The 27,212-nt window shown below is 45.5% G+C and overlaps 1 protein-coding gene across 7 annotated transcripts in view; it reads left to right on the forward strand.

The window, feature by feature from the left end:
• Window positions 1–27,212, forward strand: part of ARNT2 (aryl hydrocarbon receptor nuclear translocator 2) — a 194,186-nt gene that overhangs the window by 95,725 nt on the left and 71,249 nt on the right. For all 7 annotated transcript variants that reach the window (XM_081227599.1, XM_081227601.1, XM_081227597.1 and 4 more), the window contains 3 exons: window positions 9,683–9,785; window positions 12,659–12,724; window positions 13,066–13,151. In XM_081227599.1, the coding sequence (XP_081083725.1) occupies window positions 9,683–9,785; window positions 12,659–12,724; window positions 13,066–13,151 (255 nt within the window). The remainder of the gene's footprint in view (window positions 1–9,682; window positions 9,786–12,658; window positions 12,725–13,065; window positions 13,152–27,212) is intronic.

A 27,212-nucleotide genomic window follows, 5' to 3' on the forward strand; every position in this document is an offset into this window, starting at 1 on the left:
GTGGGGTATTTGTTCCTGTGTGCACAGCTGCTGGAATGGCTGGGCTCAGCCTTTTGAGAATGAGAACACAATGTCACTGGAACAGCAACCAAAGTCTCTTCTGGCCCCTGGGCTCCCATTTCAGGGGCCACACATTTTTGGAAGGACATCAAATATTGTCCATCATGGAGCTGTCGCTTTGCTTTTGTTGCTAATCATTTCCTCTTGTTTTCCTCCTTTTCAAACCCAGATAAGATGTTTCCAGTTTTCTTAAGGATTCTTTTGATGAAATAATTCTAATTTATATTTGTATTTCTTTTATAGCCTGGGGAGCTGTTTTATGAGCACAAAGCCTTCTTTTGTGATCTTATCCAAGACAAACTTCTGATTCTTCTTTTATCAAAAAGTGACTACTGGGCCTCCCTGGTGGCGCAGTGGTTGAGAGTCCGCCTGCCGATGCAGGGGATACGGGTTCGTGCCCCGGTCTGGGAGGATCCCATATGCCGCGGAGCGGCTGGGCCCGTGAGCCATGGCCGCTGGGCCTGCGCGTCCGGAGCCTGTGCTCCGCAACGGGAGAGGCCACAGCAGTGAGAGGCCCACATACCGCAAAAAAAGAAAAAAAATAAATAAATTAAAAAAAAAAAAAAAAAAAAAAGTGACTACTGACCAAAATAATACTTAAAAATCAGCTTACTGAAAACAATTATAGAAGGGTCCTCTGCCCATAGAAAAAGGTGCTCTGTTGTTGGACTCTTTATAATCAGTCTTCTTCTAAAGTAGGAGTCAGCAAAATGTTTTTTGTAAAGGGCCAGATAATAAATATTCTTGGCTTTGTGAGCCATATAGTCTCTTCCACAACTACTCATTCTACTGTTGTAGCATGGAGGTCGCCATGGGCAGTACATAAGTGTATGGCCATGGCTGTGTTCCAATAAATATTTAAAAACCAGAGCGTGAGCCAGCGTTGGGTCATAGGTCAGAGTTTGCCAACTCCTGTTCTGAAGCATCTGATGCTTTTTCACTGTCTTTTAAAAAGTATAGTTAAAACCCAGGGTGTGTCATAATTCTTCTTTCTATTTCATGGAGCAGAAACACTGAATATTCGTCCATGTGCGAACTGCAGGGTTCGCTAGGACCTGGTATGAAGAGCCTTAAGAAAATTTTTTTCATTTGATGCAGTAATTCCATTTTCAGGAATCTGTCCTAAGCTGATATGGCTATTTTTTTCTCTGTAGTTATTGACCACAGCATTATTTGCCATGTAAAAAACCTGGGAACAACTTAAGGTCCCATGGTAAATTGTCTACTCAAAATAGTATCACAGAGCCTTTCAAATAATATTTATGATTAAATCCTTATGAGTTTATGTCATAATATAAAGTGGAAAAATATATACCATGAAACCTCATTTAATTAAAAGAAAAGAGCAGGCATGCATAGAAAAAGATGGACAGGAAATACACTTAAGTATTAATAGTTTTTTCTCTAGAGAGGAAGATTATCTGAGTTTTTTACTGCGTGTGTGTGTGTGTGTGTGTGTGTGTGGGTTTGATGTTTCTAAAAAGACCACTTTAGTTCTAGAATTTTAAAGAAGTATTTTAAGGAGAAAAGTAGTTCTTCAACCTCTTAGCCTGAGAGAGTGTAGTATGCATTATTCTAGAATCTTCCTTAGAGAAGCCAAGAGGCAGGGGCTGGGTTGACTCTAGGAGAGTCTCTCAGACCTGTGCTCTGTAGTCCAGGACAGTCATCTTAGGGCTCACAGAGTGGCTGCCTGGAGCCTGCCAGTCATTTATACGCTAATTCTTGAAGGGGGTTATTGAGCTCTTATGTGTAAGTCTTTGAATCCCCACAGAACCTTCAAAGTAGGCAGGTCTGACCCTGCTTTCCAGTTAAAGGGACTGAGACAGAGAGAAAGGAAGTGACCTGCTCATCTCCCACAATTGCACCTGCAGGATCTGCGTCTCCTGTCCTTCCCAGCCTTTCTCTTTGAAACAGCATACTTCAGGTTTGGGATGTGTTATTAACTCGCTGATGGTTCTCCTTTGTACATCAAATTCAGAAAAAATATCTGCTTCCACAGCTGCTGGTTGCGTTGGAAGATTTCTGGGGCTTCTTCGGAAAAGTGGGCCATTGTGTAACGTGAGACCTGCCTGCTCTGGTGACCGGCTGGATGCCAGTGCTCAGAGAGAAGCTCATGACTTCTGTACTGAAAGAAGGAAGAGCTGATGGGTTGGGAGGCTTTGGGCACTGGACTGGCTGAATTCAAAGAACTGGTGAAGTGGGAGGGCCAGAGTGAAAGGACTAGCAGGTGTGAAACGTGTGGTCCAGATGGGGATGTTTGAATGTAAAATCTCCAAGTGAGCAGTTGTAGATGCCTGTGAGTTCCAGAATACGGTGGTGGGCGTGGAGTCTGCCATGGAGTGGGGGGAACATACTCAGAGTTGAGGAGGGCAAGTACTGAGGCAGGGATGTTAGGTGAGTCCTCCACATGGATGCTGAATCCATCCATGGTGACAGCAGGTCTTGGGGTGAAGAGAAGGACTATGAGTGATGTGCTAACATCTAAAAGTGAAAGAGGCGGGGCTTCCCTGGTGGCGCAGCGGTTGAGAGTCCGCCTGCCGATGCAGGGGGCGCGGGTTCGTGCCCCGGTCCGGGAGGATCCCACGTGCCGCGGAGCGGCTGGGCCCGTGAGCCACGGCCGCTGAGCCTGCGCGTCCGGAGCCTGTGCTCCGCAACGGGGGAGGCCACAGCAGTGAGAGGACCGCGTACCGAAAAAAAAAAAATAATTAAAATAATTAAAATAAAAATGAAAGAGGAGCAGTGACCCGGAGGTTTGAAGACTACAGAGAACGGGGGGGAAAGGGATAGTTAAGGAGTTTAGGACTGACATGCACACACTGCTATATTTAAAATGGATAACCTACAACGACCTACTGTATAGCACAGGGAACTCTGCTCAATATTATGTAACAACCTAAATGGGAAAAGGATTTGAAAAAGAATAGACACATGTATATGTATAACTGAATCCCTTTGCTGTACACCTGAAACTAACACAACATTATTAATCAACTCTACTCCAATATAAAATAAAAAGTTTTTAAAAACTACTGTAAAAAAAAAAAAAAAGAGGGCTTGCAGGTGAACGAGGCTGACATGGTGAATCTGGAAGGAGCCTGGGGTCATATGAGAGGAGTGCTGGTTTGGAAGGGCTCTGGGGGCCCAGGAAGATGGCAGACCTACCTCTGACCCCGTAGCATATGGGACGTGAGAGAACAAGTCTCTTCTCCAGAAGAAATGCTGCCAGGGAAGCAAGCAGATCAGGCTGGACTGTTAAGTCAGGGGGGCTGGGGAAAGGCCTTCAGCTTCTGAAAGGAGCTGAGGATATAGGCGTTGGTGTATTTCAGAGTGCGTGTTCCAGACGGCACCCAGAGGAGATGAGGGAGGAGGGGAACGGGGGGCTTGGCTCGTCGTGGTCGAAGAGGAGAGAGGAGAGAGAGGTGACCAGGGTGGCGGGAGTTCAGGCACCAGCCAAAGGAAAGCAGGATGGGATTCACGGTGAGACCAGCCAGTGACAGGATCACAAAGCAGCGAGTCCTCCTGACCCAGTGGATGAGGTTGGGGGTCAGGGGAGATTCTGGAAGGGGTCAGCTTTGGCCTGGTTGATTGTATTTCTAGGGACCCACTGGGAACCAGTCCTAGAAATCCAGACCCATGGTTCTAAGCAGACCAAGGTTTCTGTGGGTCGGGAAAGAAAGTTAAGAGCAGTATAAACAGTAGCTGTGTCTCCATGCTTGCTTCTCTTCTGGGGAGCCCCGTTGTAAGTAAACTGACACCCAGTTGCCATGGGATGGAGCGTGACTCTCAGTCCATTACACTGGGACTCACTGCCCAGAGCCCGGGGGTTGGCCCCCTACCTTCATACATCTATCTCCCCTGCTATTAAATTTGTCACAAATCCAATTTCCATAAGCCTTTCAGGACCACACCTACTGCATAAAGTAGGCATGGTTTCCATTCCCAAGGAGCCTGGAGAGGGGGTTCGTTGTGCCTGAGGTAATTGGAGAAGCACACGGAGAAATAAACGCTGAAGCTGTTGCCCCTCAGGGTCAGGACAGCAGACCATGGAAATGTGTTTTTTCATTTCCTCATGTTCCAGGGCTCATGTGCTTTGCAGCTGTGATTTATTTTCACAGCACACTCTGGAATTTGACAGACTCTCATGCTGGCCTGCTTCACAGCTGAAATCATTTGCCATTTGGTAGATGATGAAGCAAGTGACAATTTCCACTAAAACAGCCCTAAAAAGAAGACGTCTATGAGTGAGACAGACAGGTGTCAAACGCAGGCAGACGGCCCCAGGGCCTCCTCCGTGCGGGATGGTGCCAGAGCTCCCAGCAGACAGAGAGCCGGGCGACGGGCTTGAACTCTGGGGTGCACCTCCTGCTTAAAGATGCGTGGCTCTGTAGTGGGCATGATGGTGATTACTGGTGTTTGGAGGCCTGCTCACCCCACACCCTACAGAGCCCTGGTCCACGTGGGGAGCTGGGGAGCGAAGGCTGCAGTGTCCCAGCTGCTGCTGCAGGTGCTGGGGAAAGAGAGTTGACGCCCCTTCCGAAACCCTGCGTGCCGCCCCTGCTCCCTCCCCTCCGCTGGAAGCAGTGGGAGTCACTTGGGTGGGGGGAGGGTGCCTTCTTCAAGGACCTTTGGATTTCAAGTGATAGAAACCCATTCAACCCATTCAGGAAAGGTGTGGCTCTCTGACCACTTTCTTACTCTGACTTTATTTTGTTCCTAGCGCTTATTTCCTCCCGACACACTCTCTCTCCTCCCTTCCCTCCTTCTGTTCTTTGGTTTTTGCTGTCTGTTCACGCACTGGAATATAACGGCCTTTGCCTGTTTAGCTTTTTGTGCTTATATTGGTGCCGACATATTGTAGGTGTTTAATAAATATGTATTAAATGATGACAAGATGACACCTTGGGTAGACTGTGACAATAAATAGGAGTTCGGCAAAGGGAAGGGAGGTCCCAAGGCAGCTGCAGGGAAGGCCCAGAGCTGAGAGGTGAGAGCAGCCCCTGGGGACCCATGATGAGTCACTGTATGCCAGGGAGGGGGCTGAGCGGTGGTGGGTGACTGGTCCGCAGGAGGGCGTGACAGGTAGAGTGAGGTGAGCAGAGACCAGATCTTCGGGGACTTTTTAATGCCATGCGGCATGCGGCATGCGGCATGCGGCTTGCGGGATCTTAGTACCGATCAGAGACTGAACCCACGCCCCCCCCCCAAGTGGAAGCGCAGAGTCTTAACCACTGGACCGCCAGGGAAGTCCCACTGGGGGACCTTTGATACTGGGCTACAGGACTTGGATTTTATTGGGAATCCATCGCGGGGAGCATGAAGGGTTTTCAAGGAGGAGTGTGACAGGATCATTTGTTTGAAGTCTGCGGGGAAACTCACACTTACTGCTTTCCTTCTGTGTGCAGATCACTTGTGTATGTGTTGTATCACAATGATCCTGAAAGTGCGGTCCTGCTCCTCCATTCTGCAGGAATAAAAACTGTGGGTTAGAGGAGCTAAGTGCTGGGGGTCACACAAGGCACGGACCCATTGCCATTTTCGTGTTTTAAGTAAAGACTTCCGGTAGCTGTGCAGAAGCCTGAGTGAAGGGGCAAGGCTGTCGCAGTACTCCACCCAGGGGAACAGCGAGGGCAGATCTAGGCAGTAGCAGTGCAGATGGACGTGCATAGACCAAGGGGCACAGGAGGGAATGTTGACAGAATGTTAGTAATTGACCAGACGTCGGAGTGGGTTTTTCATATTCACTCTTTAATAAGCAGTTATAGAGCACTTTCTATGAGCCATGCTCACTTTATAGTATTAACCCATTTAATCCTCGCAACAACCATCCGAGCAAAGTGCTATTATTATCCTCGCTTTACAGATGAAGAAGCTGAAGCACAGAGATGTTAGGTAACTTGCCCAGGGTCACACAGTAAGTGAAGGAGGCAGGATTTAAAGCTAGGTCCACGCTCTTAGCTATTCGATTTCCAGATGGAGCAACTGAGTAGCGGTAGTGCCAACGACCAAGGTAGGGAACTATGGAAAAGGCAGCTCTGGATGCTTTGGACAGGAGGACGGATTTGGTTTTGGACCTGTGGAGTATAAGGTGTCTGAGATGCCCAAGAGACCGTTGGACACAGAGGAGCTTCCCAGAGGTCTGGCTGGAGATGATGTCTGGGTGTCATCGGCATGTAGGGAGTAAGGGAGCCAAAACATTACTAGAGGCTCCTGGGGAGAGTGAGAGAGAAAAGGACCAACACCCCCACACCCCAGGAGTGCCAGGCTGGGCTGAGGAGGAAGAGCCACCACAAGGGCTGAGAACCAGCAAAGGAGAAGCAGGAGAAAGTGGTGTCCTGGGGTAAGAATGTTCCAAGGAGGAGGGACGGGTCAAGGTCAGGGATGAAAGCAAGAGCGACTGAATAGTGTGTGTTGAATGTGGCAGCAAACAGGGACCCTGTGGTCTAGGCTGGAGCAGCCTTGTGAGCTGTAGAGAAGGCACAGCACAGGGGCCAAGCCATCAGGAGGAGTGGGGCGGGAGACAGTGCACGTGGACAGGACGCTCTGACTGCGGGGCTTAGGGGGAGGATGGGAACTTCAGAAGTTGGGGGACAGGACGGGAACTTCCAAGAAGGATTTTTTGTTTGTTCCCCACCCCACCCTGAGACACCCATGATGAAAGATACTTGATGATGTTTGAATACTGGAAGGAGCGGATGGTAGGGAGGGGAGAAGTTAGAAATAACTGGGTTGGGGGGCTCTGGCTAATGGAACAAAGCCCATTGTGGGTGGGGAGGACGCACTGAGATTCAGCATTTCTTCCTCTGAGATGAGAGCACAGCGGGTGATGGGTGCAGATGCACGTGCGTGTGTTAACGCAGGGACAGGGAAACAAGGAGGTAACAATCCATTTATACTGGCATGTTACTTAATGCCAATTGTGTTGAAATGCCCTCTTATGGATGGGTAAAAACAACTCAGTTCGACTAGCAAGCGTATACAGTCGAGCCTCAGTATCCATGCGATTAGTTCCAGTACCCGCCACAGATGCCAAAGTCCACGGACGCTCAGGTCTCTTATATAAAACAGTGTAGTATTTGCATGTGGGATCTTAGTTCCCCGACCAGGGATCGAACCCACATCTCCTGCATTGGAAGCGTGGGGTCCTAACCACTGGACTGCCAGGGAAGTCCCCCTCCTGTATACTTTAAATCATCTCTAGATTACTTGTAACACCAATATGTAATAGCAATATAAATGCTAGGTAAATAGTTAATTCAAGTTTCGCTTTTTGGAAATTTCTGGAATTTTTTTCCCCCAAATATTTCCCATCCATGGTTGGTTGAATCTGGGAATGCAGAACCCATGAAATACGGAGGGCTGATTGTACACTGAATCAGACACCATCAGTGCTGCTAGGACACAACATTTTAAACTTGATTCCTTTCTTCAAGGTACAGAGCTCAAGGTCAAGGAAAATGCACATGTAATTAAATCATTACAATACAATGTGGAAAGTGTTATAAATGTCTATTTCTCCCACCAGCCACGGTGGTAGACATGATCTTGCACATATCTGCATCCCCTGAGCCTCACAAGATGCCTGTCTCATGAAAAGCATTCGATAAATACTGAAGGAAGGAATGAGGGAGGAAGGGAGGGAGAGAGGGAGGAAGGGAGAAGAAGGAAGAAAAGGACATGAAGCTCTGCCTGAAGAACTTAGAAAAGATCTCCCAGAGGTTGTGACATGTGAACTGGTGCTGAAGGATGAGTAGCAGTTCACCAGGATGACAGTTCACGTGGAACAGAGAGAGAATTTCTGGCAGAAAGGACCATATCTGCAAATGTGTGAGGGCACAAGGCACTTATAGATACGCCTGCCTGGTGAGTGCTTTGATGAGGCCATGGTCCAGAGCTGCTCTCTGTACTGCAGGGAAGCCTCTAACCACATACGGTTACTAAGCATCCGAAACGGGGCCAGTCGGAATTGAGATATGCTCTACATGTAAAATACACACCAATTTCAAAGACTTAGTATGAGAAAATGTGAAATATCCCGTTAGTAATTTTTGCAGGGATTACATGTTGAAAGGATAATGTTTTGGATATATTATTAAAAGTAATTTTACCTGCTTCTTTTAACTTTTTTTTTTTTTTTTTTTTTTCTTTTTGCGGTATGCGGGCCTCTCACTCTTGTGGCCTCTCCCGTTGCGGAGCACAGGCTCCGGATGCGCAGGCCCAGCGGCCATGGCTCACGGGCCCAGCCGCTCCGCGGCATATGGGATCCTCCCAGACCGGGGCACGAACCCGTATCCCCTGCATCGGCAGGCGGACTCTCAACCACTGCGCCACCAGGGAGGCCCTAACTTTTTAAAAATGTTCTTGCTAGAACATTTAAAATTACATAGATGGCTCTTAGTATGTTTCTCTTGGACAGGGTACTAGGAAATGTAGGGGAAATGAGGTTGAGTGGCGGGCAGGGGCCAAATCATGAAGGACTCTGTAAGGACCTCCTGTAAGCAATGCAGTTTTTTTTTAATTTTTATTTTATATTGGAGTATAGTTGATTTACAATGTTGTGTTAGTTTCAGGTGTACAGCAAAGTGATTCAGTTATACATATACATATATCTATTCTTTTTCAGATTCTTTTCCCATATAGGTTATTACAAGAGTGTTGAATAGAGTCCCCTGTGCTATACACACTCCTATATATAAAATAGATAATCAACAGGGACCTACCATATAGCAATGCAGTTTTAAGCCAAAGCGGGCACAGTCAGATGCGTGTTGTCTAGACAGCTGTCAGCCGTGTGAAAGGTGGACCGAGGAGAGAGGATGCTGCGGGTTGGAAGTGAGTGAGTCTCCCTTGAGGAATGATGAGCCAGGCAAGATGGACCGACTGAGTGTGCGGGAGGCAGGGGAGAGGAAGGTAAGATGACATCTAGAATTCTGGCTTCGCTTGCTGTTGGATGGAGATGCTCTTGCGGGTATCTGGGGAGAAGTGGGTGATGCTGCCTTCGAGGTATACAGTCACCTGCTGGTGGTCTAGATCTTGGTGCTGGAGGTGTAGACGTAGGGTCATTAGGATAGAGGTGATCATGAAAACCTCGGAGTGGATAAAATCGCATAGAGGATGCATAGAACAAGAGGGGAAGATGGCTGAGGTTGGAGCCCCTGGGGGATGAAGGGGCAGACACGAGGAGAGTGGAGAGTGCTTGTCAGAAGCCAAGGGGAGGGGGGCTTTTTGAGAATCATTGTGCCGTTGAGTAAAGTTCTGCAAAGCAGCCAGATGAGTCAAAGAGAGAACGCGTTTTGGATTTAGCAATAAGAAAGTTGCTGGTGACCTTGGTGAATGCCGTTACCATGAAGTAGTGGGGGAGAAAGCCGAATTGGAGGGACTGGTGGTGATGGAATGGAACAATGCAGAGACAGCAAGTGTGGACCACTCCTTGAAGAAAACAAGGCATTTGAATTGTGTGGATTTCATTGCTTAAAGAATGTTGGGAATTCCAAGAAACAAACAATTTGCGATTTGCGTTGCCCCCGTGTGTTTGCATTTGTAGAGCTCTCCCTGCACCTGCACCACCACCCCCAATCAAAGGCAGAGACTTATGCAAATGTCCTTTTCTCTCTCTCTCTCTCAGGCCGGATCTTGGACCTGAAGACAGGGACGGTCAAGAAAGAAGGTCAGCAGTCATCCATGAGGATGTGCATGGGCTCCCGGAGGTCCTTCATCTGCAGGATGAGGTCTGTTTGGGGGAACAGTGGGCTGGGCTCTGATGGGGTTGCTCCCTTCTCACCTCCGCTGAGAGTCCTGATGGGCTGTAAGGTCACACCTTCACTCTGGTGATGTCATCTCCTGACTGCAGCGTGTAAGCCTCCTCCTTCTTGGTCTGTCTCACCTGTAAATGGAGAAGATAAGTCGACAGTTGGACATATAATTCAGGAATTCACGGGAGAGTTTGGGGCTGAAGACATAGAGTCAGGGATTGACGACAGTGAGGTGTATCTAAAGTCCCGAGACCACATGAGATCACCTGGGAAATGAGTGTTGCTAGAGAAGAGGTCAGAGCTCTGAGCTCAGGCCACCCCTGCACCAGGGAGGCGAGGAAGAACCGGCAGAGCCTGAGAAGGAGCAGCTGGGCAGATGGCAGGGAACAAGAGAGGGAGAAGGGGCTTCCCTGGTGGCGCTGCGGTTGAGAGTCCGCCTGCCGATGCAGGGGACACGGGTTCGTGCCCTGGTCCGGGAAGATCCCACACGCCGTGGAGCGGCTGGGCCCGTGAGCCATGGCCGCTGAGCCTGTGCGTCCGGAGCCTGTGCTCCGCAACGGGAGAGGCCACAACAGAGGTCCGCGTACCGCAAAAAAAAAAAGAAAAGAGAGGGAGAAGCAAGTTTCCAGGAGGAAGGCATGGTCCACAGCCAGATCTGCTGCTGATTCCCAGATACGGGGACTGAGGATCCATCACTGGCCCCCAGGGGGAGAAACAGCGGCAGCTGGAGCTGCAGGCAGGTGAGCGAGGCGGGCGTCCTCCTCTCCTCCAGGAAAGAAGTCAGTCTCCGCTGGCTCGGGCACATGGTCTCCCAGGCTCTTCTTGTGCACTCTTCCCGACAAGTCCACCCAAGTCCACACCGATCCTGATTTAGCTCCAGCGCCTCCTGCCCTCTCCGACCTCCTCTCCGCCCCTGCCAAGCTTCCCAATGCTCCGATCTCAGGGCCGGGCACAGTGGAGCCGCTAACTACCATCACCTTCCTCCAGTGGTTTGCTTCTGGGAGGGGGACTTACCACTTGAGCATCTGTTGGGAACTATGAAGTTACAGACAATCAATGTTTAAAATAAGTCTATATTTTCACTAATTCAAAATCACCTTTTAAAGCAACTCTGCTTCTTAAACGAAAACTGTTCATCTACAGGCTAGGCCATCTCAGATCACAGGTTGCCTGCGTTGAGGGGAGACCTGCCTCTCTAACCTCTAGCTGAGTCCTGAGAACCAGCAGAGGACTTGAGTATGGCTGTCCTTTCCTCCCAGTCGGCTCCTCTCCAGGCTGAGCATTTGGAATGCTTCCAGAAGACACGGATGGAATCCCCTTCACCGCCTGCCTCAGGTCATAAGGCCGTGTTGGAGTGACAATACACGAGCATCTCCTTGTGATTTAGCACTGAGTCTGCACAGACTGCCTTCCCTCTGTTCAGCCTACAGGGGGAAGCAGGGGGGCTCGACTCACATGCATTAGTGTCCAACCAGGGACAGAATGCCATCAGGTAATGTAGTCCAACACAGCAAGGGCTTTCCGCAAAGGGCTTCGGCCAATAGGGTAAATGCCCATCCTAGCTTGATGGACATTCAGTCTAGCACCAGCAATGTGAATTCTTAATTGCACCATCTAAGCAGTTGCCTTGTGAATGAATTTATTGGAAGCATCAAGTTCACCATTCCTGAGTAGCCTCCAATGCCATTATCACTCCCCAATCGACGAGATTCAGGCGGTCCGCTCCCTGCCCTGGTGCCTCTCAAGACATGCTCTAGGTAGCTTTTCCCAGTGCCAGACCCACACTACCTGGATTTACCTGTAAGGTGAGCAGCACTGCCATCTGCTGAGAGCATGGCCTTCCCCTCCAAATCAGCTTAGTTTCAGGAAGACACTGGGCATCCCCAGGCAGCAATGTCTTAGATTGACACTGCTGTGAAAATACGCTCGTGCTGGCAGCCATCCCAGGTCTCAGAGTATATAATTGGACTCTTATCTTTGTTGTGTTGAATACTGAGGCATCCAGGGCATTACCTGCTATGCAGTTGGGAAGTGGAAGCGCATGTAAAGAGTGGACTTCCTGAGAGCACAGGTCAGAGGTTGGCCACAGTGCAGGCTTTGGACGTGCAGAGCCTGGATGCTGAGACAGTTATGGAGAAGGCAGAAAAGGTGCTACCAGAGTGGGCAGTGGGACACCTCACGCCCCCTGCCTCCCAGAGAAGGACCCCAGAAAGCCCTGATTCCAGACTCACCCCTCCCTGTCCCCACTCTGTCCTTTGCCATCCGCAGGCTTGCAGCTGTCTGCTTATTCCTAGTGCCAGAACATTGCAGGGGAGGAGGCAGTTTCCATACTGTGAAGCTAAAGCCTGAGAAGATGCTTCTGTTCATCAACTGACAACATCTGTTTTGAGTTGATGCCTCTGCTCGGGCCTGGAGAGACACTGTTGCTGTCATCACCCCCTTCCCTTGTTTCCTGAAAGCCACCAAGTTACACTGAAATGATCTGCAGGACGGAGCATGGCCAGGATCCTCCTGGTGTCTTTCTGGATGTCTGCGGCTCCTGGGCTGGGCCCTGAGACAATTTCCATGTGCAGTGCAGAATGGCTCACGTGCCTCTTGCCTTCAGTGGCAATCAAAATTCAATCAAAATTTGTTTTTCTCTCTCTGACTTACTTCACTCTGTATGACACACTCTAGGTGCATCCACCTCACTATAGATAACAGGCATGCAACCCTGCTTCTGCACTTTGGAAGGAACTTGGCTACAGGGTGCTCGCATCAGATAAGGCCCATATACTTGCCTGCCGCACTATGCGCTTTATAAACTTGCCTAGGTCTTCACTCACTCTAATATATTTATCAAATCTTAGGTGTGGAAATGCTCCTTTGGACCACCTTCCTCTAAACAGAATAACCACCATGAGGAAAAGGTTCAGGTCAGTAAGCCTTTCTGATGTATGTTTTGGGGCTATGCTGGTAGATAGCTTCAATGCACTAAGCTAAGGAGTAGCTGAACTTGAAGACGGGGCTTAGCCTTGGAGAGCACCAAGAGACCCGCACATCAAGGTTGCAGTGGTTGAGATGAGAAAGGGAGTTGGGTGGATTTATTTTGCACATTCAGACCATATAGGAGGAGGGAAAACAGGATGGTGGGAAGTCAAGATTGAAAACACAAGGCCAACAGGAGAACCCAGTAACTTAGATACCAAAAGAGTCATGGACATCCTTGCCTCACCCCCAGATGTCGAAAGCAAGCTCACAGAAGTTCTTTCTCTAGGAATGGCCTTGGCCCTGTGAAAGAAGGAGAAGCCCAGTATGCTGTGGTCCACTGCACAGGCTACATCAAGGCTTGGCCTCCAGCAGGTAAGCAGAACCTGCATATTCATTCCCAGGGGATCTCATGTTATTTCACCTCACCATGGTATCCTGTTAGAAATGCTTTCTTTTTTTTTTAAACATCTTTATTGGAGTATAATTGCTTTACAGTGTTGTGTTAGTTTCTGCTGTATAACAAAGTGAATCAGCTATATGCATACATATATTCCCACATCTCCTCCCTCTTGCATCTCCCTCCCACCCTCCCTATCCCACCCCTCTAGGTGGTCGCAAAGCACTGAGCTGATCTCTCTGTGCCACACAGCTGCTTCTCACTAGATGTCTATTTTACATTTGGTAGTGTATATACGTCAATGCTACTCTTTCACTTCGTCCCAGCTTACCCTTTCCCCTCACCGTGTCCTCAAATCCATTCTCTACGTCTGTGGCTTTATTCCCGTCCTGCCCCAAGGTTCATCAGAACCATTTTTTTTTTAGATTCCATATATGTGTGTTAGCATATGGTATTTGTTTTTCTCTTTCTGACTTACTTCACTCTGTATGACACACTCTAGGTGCATCCACCTAACTACAAATAACTCAATTTCATTTCTTTTCATGGCTGAGTAATATTCCACTGCATATATGTGCCACATCTTCTTTATCCATTCATCTGTCGATGGACACTTACGTTGTTTCCATGTCCTGGCTATTGTAAATAGTGCTGCAGTGAACACTGTGCTACATGACTCTTACTGGATTTTTTTTAAAATGTTTATTTATTTATTTATTTGTTTTCTTATTAGTCATCCATTTTATACACATCAGAGTATATATGTCAATCCCAATCTCCCAATTCATCACACCACCACCCCCACCCCCTGCTGCTTTCCGCGCTTGGTGTCCATACGTTTTTTCTCTACTTCTGTGTCTCAATTTCTGCTCTGCAAACCGGTTCATCGGTTCCATTTTCTAGGTTCCACATATATGCGTTAATATACGATATTTCTTTTTCTCTTTCTGACTTACTTCACTCTGTATGACAGTCTCTAGATGCATCCACGTCTCTACAAATGACCCAATTTTGTTTCTTTTTATGGCTGAGTAATATTCCATTGTATATATGTACCACATCTTGTTTATTCATTCGTCTGTCAATGGGCACTTAGGTTGCTTCCATGACCTGGCGATCGTAAATAGTGCTTCAATGAACATTGGGGTGCATGCGTCTTTTTGAATTATGGTTTTCTCTGGGTATATGCCCAGTAGTGGGGTTGCTGGGTCATATGGTAATTCTATTTTTAGTTCTTTAAGGAACCTCCATACTGTTCTCCATAGTGGCTGTATCAATTTACATTCCCAACAACAGTGCAAGAGGGTTCCCTTTTCTCCACACCCTCTCCAGCATTTATTGTTTGTAGAATTTTTGATGATGGCCATTCTGACCAGTGTGAGGTGATACCTCATTGTAGTTTTGATTTGCATTTCTCTAATGATTAGTAATGTTGAGCATCTTTTCATGTGTTTGTTGGCAATCTGTATGTCTTCTTTGGAGAAATGTTTATTTAGGTCTTCTGCCTATTTTTGGATTGGGTTGTTTGTTTTTTTGATATTGAGTTGCATAAGCTGCTTGTATATTTTGGAGATTAATCCTTTGTCAGTTGCTTCGTTTGCAAATATTTTCTCCCATTCTGAGGGTTGTCTTTTCATCTTTTTTATGGTTTCCTTTGCTGTGCAAAAGTTTTGAAGTTTCATTAGGTCCCGTTTGTTTATTTTTATTTCCATTTCTCTAGGAGGTGGGTCAAAAGGATCTTGCTGTGATGTATGTCATAGAGTGTTCTGCCTATGTTTTCCTCTAAGAGTTTTATAGTGTCTGGCCTTACGTTTAGGTCTTTAATCCATTTTGAGTTTATTTTTATGTATGGTGTTAGGGAGTGTTCTAATTTTATTTACATGTAGCTATCCAGTTTTCCCAGCACCATTTATTGAAGAGGCTGTCTTTTCTCCATTGTATACTCTTGCCTCCTTTATCAAAGATAAGTTGACCAGGGCCTCCCTGGTGGCGCAGTGGTTGAGAGTCCGCCTGCCGATGCAGGGGATGCGGGTTCGTGCCCCGGTCTGGGAGGATCCCATATGCCGCGGAGCGGCTGGGCCCGTGAGCCATGGCTGCTGGGCCTGCGCATCCGGAGCCTGTGCTCCGCAACGGGAGGGGCCGCAACAGTGAGAGGCCCGCATACCGCAAAAAGAAAAAAAAAAAAAAAAAAAAGATAAGTTGACCATATGTGTGTGGGTTTATCTCTGGGCTTTCTATCCTGTTCCATTGATCTATCTTTCTGTTTTTATGCCAGTACCATACTGTCTTGATTACTGTAGCTTTGTAGTATAGTCTGAAGTCAGGGAGCCTGATTCCTCCAGCTCCGTTTTGCTTTCTCAAGATTGTTTTGGCTATTCGGGGTCTTTTGTGTTTCCATACAAATTGTGAAATTTTTTCTAGTTCTGTGAAAAATGCCATTGGTAGTTTGATAGGGATTGCACTGAATCTGTAGATTGCTTTGGGTAGTAGAGTCCTTTTCACAATGTTGATTCTTCCAATCCAAGAACATAGTATATCTCTCCATCTGCTTGTATCATCTTTAATTTCTTTCATCAGTGTCTTATAGTTTTCTGCATACAGGTCTTTTGTCTCCTTAGGTAGGTTTATTCCTTGGTATTTTTTTCTTTTTGTTGCAGTGGTAAATGGGAGTGTTTCCTTAATTTCTCTTTCAGATTTTTCATCATTAGTGTATAGGAATGCAAGAGATTTCTGTGTATTAATTTTGTATCCTGCTACTCTACCAAATTCATTGATTAGCTCTAGTAGTTTTCTGGTAGCATCTTTAGGATACTCTATGTATAGTATCGTGTCATCTGCAAACAGTGACAGTTTTACTTCTTTTCCGATTTGGATTCCTTTTATTTCTTTTTCTTCACTTATTGCTGTGGTTAAAACTTCCAAAACGATGTTGAGTAATCGTGGTGAGAGTGGGCAACCTTGTCTTGTTCCTGATCTTAGTCAGTTTTTCACCATTGAGAACAATGTTGGCTGTGGGTTTGTCATATATGACCTTTATTATGTTAAGGTAGGTTCCCTCCATTCCTACTTTCTGGAGAGTTTTTATCATAAATGGGTGTTGAATTTGTCAAAAGCTTTTTCTGCATCTATAGAGATTATCATATGGTTTTTATCCTTTAATTTGTTAATATGGTGTATCACATTGATTGATTTGCATATATTGAAGAATCCTTGCATTCCTGGGATAAACCCCACTTGATCATGGTGTATGATCCTTTTAATGTGCTGTTGGATTCTGTTTGCTAGTATTTTGTTGAAGATTTTTGCATTTATGTTCATCAGAGATATTGGCCTGTAGTTTTCTTTTTCTGTGACATCTTTGTCTGGTTTTGGTATCAGGGTGATGGTGGCCTCGTAGAATGAGTTTGGGAGTGTTTCTCCCTCTGCTATATTTTGGAGGAGGTTGAGAAGGATAGGTGTTAGCTCTTCTCTAAATGTTTCATAGAATTCACCTGTGAAGCTGTCTGGTCCTGGGCTTTTCTTTGTTGGAAGATTTTTAATCACAGTTTTAATTTCAGTGCTTGTGATTGGCCTGTTTATATTTTCTATTTCTTCCTGGTTCAGTCTCGGAAGGTTGTGCTTTTCTAAGAATTTGTCCATTTCTTCCAGGTTGTCCGTTTTATTGGCATATAGTTGCTTGTAGTAATCTCTCATGATCCTTTGTATTTCTGCAGCGTCAGTTGTTACTTCTCCTTTTTCATTTCTAATTCTGTTGATTTGAGTCTTCTCCCTTTTTGTCTTGATGAGTCTGGCTAATGGTTTATCAATTTTGTTTATCTTCTCAAAGAACCAGCTTTTAGTTTTATTGATCTTTGCTATTGTTTCTTTCATTTTCATTTATTTCTGATCTGATTTTTATGATTTCTTTCCTTCTGCTAACTTTGTGGGGTTTTTGTTGTTCTTTCTCTAATTGCTTTAGGTGTAAGTTTAGGTTGTTTATTTGAGATTTTTCTTGTTTCTTGAGGTGGGATTGTATTGTTATAAACTTTCCTCTTAGAACTGCTTTTGCTGCATCCCATAGGTTTTGGGTCGTCGTGTTTTTGTTGTCATTTGTTTCTAGGTATTTTCTGATTTCCTCTTTGATTTCTTCAGTGATCTCTTGGTTATTTAGTAGTGTATTGTTTAACCTCCATGTGTTTGTATTTTTTACAGTTTTTTTCCTGTAATTGATATCTAGTCTCATAGCGTTGTGGTTAGAAAAGATACTTGACACGATTTCAATTTTCTTAAATTTACCAAGGCTTGATTTGTGACCCAAGATATGGTCTATCCTGGAGAATGTTCCATGAGCACTTGAGAAGAAAGTGTATTCTGTTGTTTTTGGATGGAATGTCCTATAAATATCAATTAAGTCCGTCTTTTTAATGTATCATTTAAAGCTTGTGTTTCCTTATTTATTTTCATTTTGGATGATCTGCCCGTTGCTGAAAGTGGGGTGTTAAAGTCCCCTACTGTGATTGTGCTACTGTTGATTTCCCCTTTTATGGCTGTTAGCATTTGCCTTATGTATTGATGTGCTCCTATGTTGGGTGCATAAATATTTACAATTGTTAGATCTTCTTGTTGGATTGATCCCTTGACCATTATGTAGTGTCCTTCTTTTTTTTTTTTTTTTTTTTTTTTTTTTGTGGTACACAGGCCTCTCACTGTTGTGGCCTCTCCCACTGCGGAGCGCAGGCTCTAGACACTCAGGCTCGGCGGCCATGGCTCACGGGCCCAGCCGCTCCGCGGCATGTGGGATCCTCCCGGACCGGGGCACAAACCCATGTCCCCTGCATCAGCAGGAGGACTCTCAACCACTGCGCCACCAGGGAAGCCTGGTGTGGGACATTTTTTCTGGCTTCTTTCAAGATTTTTTCTCTTTGTTTTTGGTTTTCTGCAGTTTGAATATGGCAGTGTAGATTGTTTAGTTTGTTTGTGGTTTGTTTTTTTTTCATTATTTGTATTGGTTGGTATTTTCTGAGCTTCTTGAGCCTGTGGTTTGGGGTCTGTCATTAATTTTGGAAAATTATTAGACATTATATCTTCAAATAATCCCTTTGTTCCATTCTCTTTCTTCTCCTTTTGGTATTCTAATTACATGTATATGTTTTGAAATTGGACTACAGTTTAGGGGTATTCTGTTCTGGGTTTTTTATTCTTTTTTCTCTTTACATTTCAGTTTTGGAAATTTCAATTGACACATCTTCAAGCTTACTGATTCTTTCCTTGGCTATGTCCAGTCTACTGATGAGTCTATCAAAGGCATTCATTTCTGTTACAGTGTTGTTGTTTTTTTCCTAGCATTTCCCTTTGATTTTTTCTTAGAGTTTCAATCTCTCTGCTTACATGACCCAACTGTTCTTAATTTTGTCTGCATCTTCCATTAGCACTTTGAATATATTAATCATAGTTATTTTAAATTCCCAGGCTAGTAATTTCAAAATCCATGTCATATCTGAGTCTGGTTCTGATGTTTAGTTGTCTCTTCAGGCTGTGTTTTGTTTTTTTTTTTTTGCTTTTTAGCATACCTTGTAAATCTTTGTTGATATCCAGACATGATGCATTAGGTAATAGGAACTGAGGTAATTAGGCCTTTAGTGTGAGGTTTTATGTTAATCTTGTGATGAGTTGGCAGTGTTTAATGTTTGAGATATATGTATATAAATATCTACAGGTAGATAGATATAGATATATCCGTTTTACTTATATCTTATTTTTATGTTTTTCTACTTAGACCATAATGCACAAAATTGTCAAGCCGTTGTTTGCCTAAAGGCTGGACTCGAGGACAGGGACTCAGAAGGCAACGATACCTTTACAAGTGTCCAGAGCCTGGACCTCAGCTTTGTAGATCCACTGTCAAGACAGTGCTGTCAAACTGATCAGATGCAGGGTTCTCAGCAAGAGTTCTCTGAAGCTGACATGTTAATCAAGTGCAATTCTGTGATGCCCTGGGGTTTCCTCGCCACTGGCATGGATGCCCATGTCCATTGTCCAGGGAATCTATGAGGTTTGGAAGTACTTGAGACAACAGATTTGTACTGGAAGGTTGTCCAGTGAGAAGCAAATAAGAGCAAAGGGATGTGGGCAGCCTGGAGAGAGATTTCCAGCAGGGGCTTAGTTCACCAAGCACATGAGATGACCTCATATGTGCAATCTGCTGAGCAAGGCTCTCGGGCACCAGACATAGCCCATCCCTCAGGGAACGCAAAGATGTGTTAGTGGGGGACCAGCACGTGCACAGGTGACTCCAGGAGACAGTGGGCAGGCAGTCAGCCCTGGGACAGAGGAAGGGTCCCTAACGTGCCCTGGGGTCAGGAGAGGCTTCCTGGTCTCCTGAGACCCATTATATAGCCGCCCCAGTCCTGCCAAATGCAGCGTCTCGGGACAAGCGGGCCATCTCCTTCTTGATGCTTTCCTCATTTGAATTCATCATTCTCATTATACCAGGCCATTCTTCTTCCTGTTTCTGGCGTCAAAGTGCTCTTTTTCTACCACTTTATTTGAGCGCCAGGCCTACACATCACAGGAAATGCCACCATCATGGTCAAACTAACCCACAGTGTCCTTGTGGATGAGCAGGAGAAAGGAGGCTGATGCCCGAGGTGTAGGCAGGTGACTGCATCCAGAGAGTCTGCCAGGAGGATTCAGGGCAAGCTTTTCTGGAGTCGCATGGAGTTCTGTACCCGAGGGTGCTGGAGGGTACAGGGTCACAGGGGCGGAAGGATTTGTTACGCATTTTCTCCGACGACCGCCCCTGAAACTTTGCCACAGGAGAAACGGTTGAAGGAACCAGAAGTGTTTATCTTGGAGAAAGTGAGACATGACTTTTGTCTTCAAGTATTTAAGGGGCTGTCATATGAAGGAAGAATTAAGCTTATTTAGGATAGTTCCAGAAGGCACAAGGCAGATTTTAACTTAATAGGGAGATATGAGCAAAAGCTATGAACAGGGTGTTAAATACATATACAAATATGAATGCATACACACACTAAGCATCTGGAAAAAATTCAGCCTCCTGTTAATCAGAACCGCAAGTTAAAATAATTTTATACCATCTCCTCTTACCTATCAAATAGCAAAAAATTAAAAAGACAAAACACACAGTATTGGTAAGGTTTAGAAAAATGGACACTTTTATGCTCTGCTGATGGGAATGTAAATCAGTACAAACATTCTGTAGAATAACTTGCGAGTATATATTAAATGCCTTAAAATGTGCATTTCTTAATATACAGGAATTGTACTTCTAAGAAGTTATTTTAGGGAATTGATCAGAGATGTGTGTGTGTTGTATGGTTACACATTATTTATAATTGTGAAAACCTTGAATTATTCTAAATTTCAAATTCTAAAATTCTAAATATCTAAATTTAAAGAACTGGCTAAAAATAGCATGAAACATCTACATGTTAGGCTACTAGACAACCATTAAACAGGCATGCTTTCAAAAGATATTTAAGAATGAAGCAAAGTGCTAAGAAGTGTTAAAAAGAAAGACAGGTTATGCAATGTAAACATCATGGTCCCAATTTTATTTTTAAATAATAAATGAATAGTGTATGTATTGAAAAATTGTACATAGAATATTAATCATTGTTATTTCTGTGTAGTAGATTATTGGTTACTTTTTCTTCTCTATTCAGTCTTACATTTTCCAAAATTTTACATGACTTTCATAATCAGAGAAAATGACATTTTTAGGAAATCAAGCTGAATTTTCTAAACAGCATTTCAGACAATTGGATTGAGTGGTTTGCACTGAATTCAGAAATTGTGTCATTTTGTTTGTTTTTTGCCTTGGTTTTGTTGTTGTATTTAGTTGTTGTGTTTCTATAAAGATAGAGGTTCTAGAAAATAAGCTTGTATCCACACGTGATGATTATATCATGCCTCCAGGGTCCTGAGCTGATGTACCTTGTTCCATGGCTGTTAATACTCTGTTTCTTGATTGATAACTCCATTCTTTACACATATAACCCACTATCTTGCTCTTACATTTAGATCTCTCAAGACCAAGTACATGCTTCATTTTCTCAAGCAGTGCTTAGCACATAGAATGCATTTCACACAGACTGGATGGATGGATAGATGGATGGATGAAAGGAAGGAAGGAAAGAGTCTTGCCTAGACAAAAGAAATAATTGACCTAAGGGGATGGGTATTTGAAAGAATTTCTTGCCAGAATTTCCAAAGATATTTATAGAATCCACTTTGCCAGAAATCTTTTGAGAGGGTACAGACAGTCTTCTGGCCTAGATGAGGTGACTGAAAGGAGGTCATTGGCATGCTTGCCCTATAATAACGTCATGAAACTGGAGCATTGGAACAGCAACTCACTTGATGCTTGAATGATGCCTCGTAAATGTCCACGAGGAATGCTGTCCCTGCTTGGTTACGGGCTTAAGCTCCTTAATTATAAACAATGACTTCGTTAGGAAGTATGAAGATTCCTAAGCACCCAAGGTGTGAACAATATCTACAGGCCATCTTGGAAATCTCTAAAGGTGAGCAGAAGCAGTAGGCTTTGTGCAGCAAGCAAGGGCCTCATAAGTAATTCTTTGACAACCCACTCGCAACACGTGTGCTTATTTCTGAACCAGTGAGTCCTGCACTCGAGGTTTTGCCTGGTGCCTGTGACTCCACGGTAAGCATAAACATTGCAAAAAATTCTGCTATATTCCAGAAGCCCTTTCTATTACACAATGGCCTTCCCAGGGCCTCACAGCATCTTATACTACGTAGGTTTCATTTAAACTATTTGGGGTATGACTAAAGAAAAAACAGAGTTCCACAGTTGCTTTGTCTAACCCTCCAGTCTCAAGAACAAACGCTGTGTTCAACATAGTAAAGAAGGCATCACCACAGGTGTGGAAGAAAGCACCCACAATGGGTTGCATTTTACATTTTGTGAGGTATGTTCAGAGTCCAAGGGAAACTTTGAAATTCTGAAGGTGTGAATTGTCTCCACCCCACTGTCATTGCCCCGGCACCTTGCATTTTGAAGACTGGAGTCCAGCTTTGAGCCAGAAGCCATTTCTGTAACAGAGACCTCTTTTCCAGTAACCATCATCTGATGTGCTTGGTTCATCACTGAGTCATCCACGGAAAATCTCTGATTAATTGGCAGTGTGTCTGCACAGGAGAGCCAAGGCCTGCCCGGGTGGAGGGAGTGCTTGACCAAGATCTGGTTACCTCCCCTTGGGACCACCCTGGTCAGGAAGAGGCTCGGTTCTCGGTGGCCTCGTGTGCTTTTTCATCAGTGAGGCTGATGCTCTACTTCGTTGTGCTGCTAGACTTTCAGTAAGCCTCGGCCACAGCATGCCAGAGGCCTGAAGTTATTTTGGGGTTTTAGCTAGAATCTGCAGTGGCCAGGCCTGTGTTGTCACTTTACCAGACACCTCAGCCCTGCCACGAGCTCATCGACAGCAGCCCTGCACTTCTTGCGGTTTGCTTGTTGAACATAGTGTGTTTGGTTTTTTCCTTCAAAAGCTGCTTGTCTGTATTGAAGACATCCACCCACGAGACAAAAGCTGGATCCCTGCTCTCTCCAACCCTCAGCCAGTTCTGTCCTGCCCGGGTTCCATATGTACATCAGGACTCAGTCTCCTGCTCAAGATCTCGTTCTGATGTCCTGGTGAGACATCAGAGCCATGAATTTAGCTTGTGAGATGGAGAATAACGGTTGGCCACATCTCCCCTCCTCCTCGTTCTTAGGCAGGGCACAAGCCACCCTTCCATTTCCTTCAGTGAATACTTTCTGATCACCTGCCATGGGCCAGGTACTTTGCTAGGTCCTGGGGATCCTAGGGTGAGTCTGACATAGTAAGCCCTTAAGGAGCTCACAGTGCAGTGGAGGAGACAGGTAGGCTTGCAGGTCATTGCAAAGCCCTGGATCAAGGGTCATAACAGAGGCACTCATAGGGGAAAGCATGTAGGAGGTAGATTCCATCTGCTGGGAATGTCAAGGTTGGCTTCTCACTCCTACATACTATGGCCAAGCCTCACTGAAAGCCTAATAGGCAGAGAGTAACCTTTGAGCTGAAACATAAACATAAGGGAGAGATAGGAGTTTGCTAGTTGAAAAAGTGCTTTATAGGCAACAGAGAGTGGTTTGGATAGGGCAGAGGAGGTATACCGATGATCACAGTTTTCATTTGTGAGAGCCCACTATGTGCGGGTGCTGTGCAAAGTACTTTATGCGCTTTGTGCCTCAGCGTTCGCGACAACCCTAATGAGGTCCAGGCATTGTTCTTATCTCCATTCTGCAGAGGAGATGCTGGAGGATTAGCATAGCGACTTAATCAGCCCAGTTCACACAGTAAGTAGCAGAGGTGGGTAGTGACTCTAGGCCTTCCTGATACTCTGATGTGGGAGAGAGATGCTGTCTTGGGAACTGGTAATAATTCACTGTGGCTGGTATGGAGGATGGCTGGACAGATGGGTAGAGTCAGATCCTGTGGGCGAGGCCTTTTGTGCTAAGCCTGGGAGTTTGGACCCTTCTCTACTCTTTATGGAGAGTCACTGAAAGCCACTGAAGGTTTTTAAAGATCATTCTAGAAGTTGGAATGAAGTGAGAGGAAGGGAGGGATAGACCTGATGGCAGGGGGGCCCAGAGAGGACTAACCCAGGGAGAAATTGTGAGGCCTGAATGAAGGCAGTGGCTGTGCTGATGGAGAGGCACGTGGAGAGTGTACGGACAGGGGGAAAGTGTGAGCCCATGGGGAAAAGCAGGCCGCAGGCTGGGGCCGTGCTGGGCACATGGCTGGTGGGTGGCAAGGCTGGGATTCGGTCCCAAGGAGACCGACTCCAGGGACCTCCCTGGCGGTCCAGTGGTTAGGACTCTGCGTTTCCAGCACAGGGCGTGCGGGTTTGATCCCTGGTCGGGGAACTAGGATCCCCCATGCCACATAGCATGGCAAAAAATTTTTTTTTAAATAACTGAAAACAAAAGAGTCTGTGTGTTTAAGAATTACACTAGATTGCCTCCCCCATCCCTGCCAACTAACGTGGAAATAATCTGGGCTTTAGATCCGTAATTTAGATTTTAGATATATGGTCACTATTATTTTACATTATCTATCTTTCAAGAAATAGGTTTGCCATTGCAATAAAGTCTGGGACTATGTTACCAACAATTAATCAGCCTCCCTGGTTTCCTCACTCCCCTCTCCTGGCTTCTTGACCGTGCTCCCTCCATATTTTGTGTCAGTGCCAGGATGAGCCTTGAAATAATTTCTTCAAGATGGGTGAGTGGGTGCTACATTTCACAGTTCCTTGGACATGTGAGAGGTTCCTCCTGTTGCTCTTTTACGTCTGTATGGAGACTTCGTGGGCCACGGGATTCTCTGTCAGAACCGGGACAATGCTCCGTCATCTTCAGATGTCAGCACTGTAGAGAGGTCTAAGACCAGCCTGTAGTTTTCTTTTCTCCGTAGGCTGTTTCTCTTTTCTCCCACTATGACCCTTGTAGTTTGTTTTGAGTTTACCCTTGGAATTCAAGACTTTCACTTAGATATGTCTAGTGTAGATCTGTTTTCATTAATTTTATTTGGAGCTGGATGGGCCCTTACAGTTTGCAGACTTAAGCCTTTCCTCACCAGGGGGAAATTTGTCTGGATCTTTCCAAGTTGCTGCTGCTTCTCAGCCCGCTCTGCTCACACCCAGAAGTTCCATATCCGTTTCCTAGATCTGTTCTCCCTACCACTTCAGAGTTTTGCTCATCATATTAATTTCTTTATCCTTTTGTTCCAAATTCTTGGAGAATTTCTCAACCCCAATCTTCTATTCATGATTCCCATTGAATATTTTCATAATTTGGCCATTGCACTTTTCATCTGAACTCAATCCTTGCCGAATAAAGGCTGTACCTTTTTCATAAGCATTATGTCCTCTTGAGTCACAATGAGTAGTTGAGTTTAGATTTTCCCTCTCCTTTTTTTTTTTAAATAAAAAAGTATTTTCTTTAGTGGGAACAGTTGCTGTGATTCTTTAACTCAGTCTTCTCTTGTCCACATGCTTGTGATTTTTTCCACGTGGCTCCCCTTAGAGAGGTCGCCGTGTGGGCGTCCATCATCGAGTGTTGAGCACGGTTCCATCATTGGTCATGTGGATTGTAGTAAGAGTTCTCAGGCCCTGACAAGGGCGGAAGAGGAATGTTTAGCTTTACTGTTACCTGACGAGGAGTTCAGTTTTCTGTAGCTGAGGGCCAGTGGTGGGGCGAGGTGACCAAAGTCACAAGCAACCCTGATGGGACACACTGGCATTCTGCCACCATGCTGTCTCCTGGGAGGCGTGAGGTCAAGATTGGCTCTCCCTGGAGACTTGGCCCGTTCTGTGCCACTGTCAAGACGAAGCAGCTCTAAGCTTGTTGGTTAGTCCTGCTGGGGGCCCTTCCACACACTCCCTATTGCTTCATGTGCAGGGAATCATAGCTTACTCAGTTCTTCCCTCAATCCCATCTTGCCCAAACAATACCTCAACAGTTTCTCACAATTGCTGGTCTTTTAAGGTAATCCTCCCTGGTTTCTGGTACTGACATATCCTTCTCCTATCTCAGACTCTGGTCCTTTCCACAGTAATTTGGGAGGGACAGGTAAGCTACTCAAGTGGTCTCAGTTTGCTCTTAGGAGCCAAAAGCACCAGTTGTACTTTGAAACTCTGCTTTTCAAAGTGGGGGGATCCAGCTCTTTAGGGTTCCCAGCAGGAACCCTGAAATACAACATACCTGCAGGTCAGCAATTCCTAAAGTATATTCTGAGATCACAGTCCCCAAAGATACACCATGAAGAAAGGATTCCCTGGTCAATAATTTGAGTACCTTTCTCTCTCCTAGAGAATCATACTCCAAAGTTGCATATGTCCTGAGAAGGCCTACAGTGATAAAACCTCTTTATCTTTGTTTAAACTATGTTTCCCAAATGTATTTGGCCAGAGAATCATTTTTTTCCCCTAAAACTTATTAGTATTCCTCAGAGAATACTTTGGAAACATACTGTGAACAAGTGGCTGTTTTTTCCCCCTGCATTTGGTGGAATGAAAAAATACATCTTAATTCACATACGAAAATGTGAATCCCAGGACAGACTCCACCCAGTGTTACTGAAAAACAACCCAACTTTCCATGAGTGTTTGCACAGAGTTAATGCAACCCATAGTAAGACATGAAGAAGCCTTTCTGGCCGATATTAAGCTTCATCTCAAACAGCAGTTTCCAGTTACACTAAACTTGAGTGTTGTTTCTATTACTCAAGATTTATTTAGACCTGGCATTAGCGAAAAGTGTTTCCAAAGAAAAGGTAATTTAACGTCAGGCAAAATGGGCTTGTGAAACCAATTAGGAAATCGTTGAAATCTGTTAAAATGGTAGGATTATCCTGTTCCTATTAAAAATCACTTTGAGAAATGTTGCAGTTCCTGCCAGGAAGCATTCCCGCGTTCCTCCCGGCCCTGGCTTCCCGCCTTGGCCGCCCGCCCTTCCTCAAAGCAGCGTGTTCTTTTCTCTGTTATAACAGTAACCACATGCATTGTGATGATCTGGTTCTCTGTTTCCCCCTCCAGCCATGAACTCCTTGAGAGTAGGAACTGGTCTCATGCATGCTGAATCCCTAGTGTGTAGCATACTGTCAGGCACTTGATAGGTGCTCAGAAGGTATGTCAAACCTGACTGATCCCATGGCCAAACTCTGACCTGGTGTTCGGACCGAGAATGTCAGAGTCAAAGAGAACCTTCAGCGTTACCCTGAGCCAGCCCCTCCTCTCTATAGAGGAAGAATCTAAAACCCTTCCAGGCTCTTGCATCTCAGCTGACCCCAACACTTCTCCCCTCCCCTTGACCACAGCCCAAACCCTGCGTGGGAAGCCTGCAGCCAGGCAGAGCTCAGCTACCAAGAGGCTAGCTCAGAAATGGGATGATTCCGTGTCTTTTGACCGGTGCCAGGGAAGGCATTACCAGCATCACAGCAAAGACGAGAGCTGGATGTATTAAGCCCTATGTGGCAGGGACTGTGCTGAAT

This window comes from Mesoplodon bidens (genome assembly GCF_964165515.1).
Source record: "Mesoplodon bidens genome assembly, chromosome: 3".
Taxonomy (NCBI): domain Eukaryota; kingdom Metazoa; phylum Chordata; class Mammalia; order Artiodactyla; family Ziphiidae; genus Mesoplodon; species Mesoplodon bidens.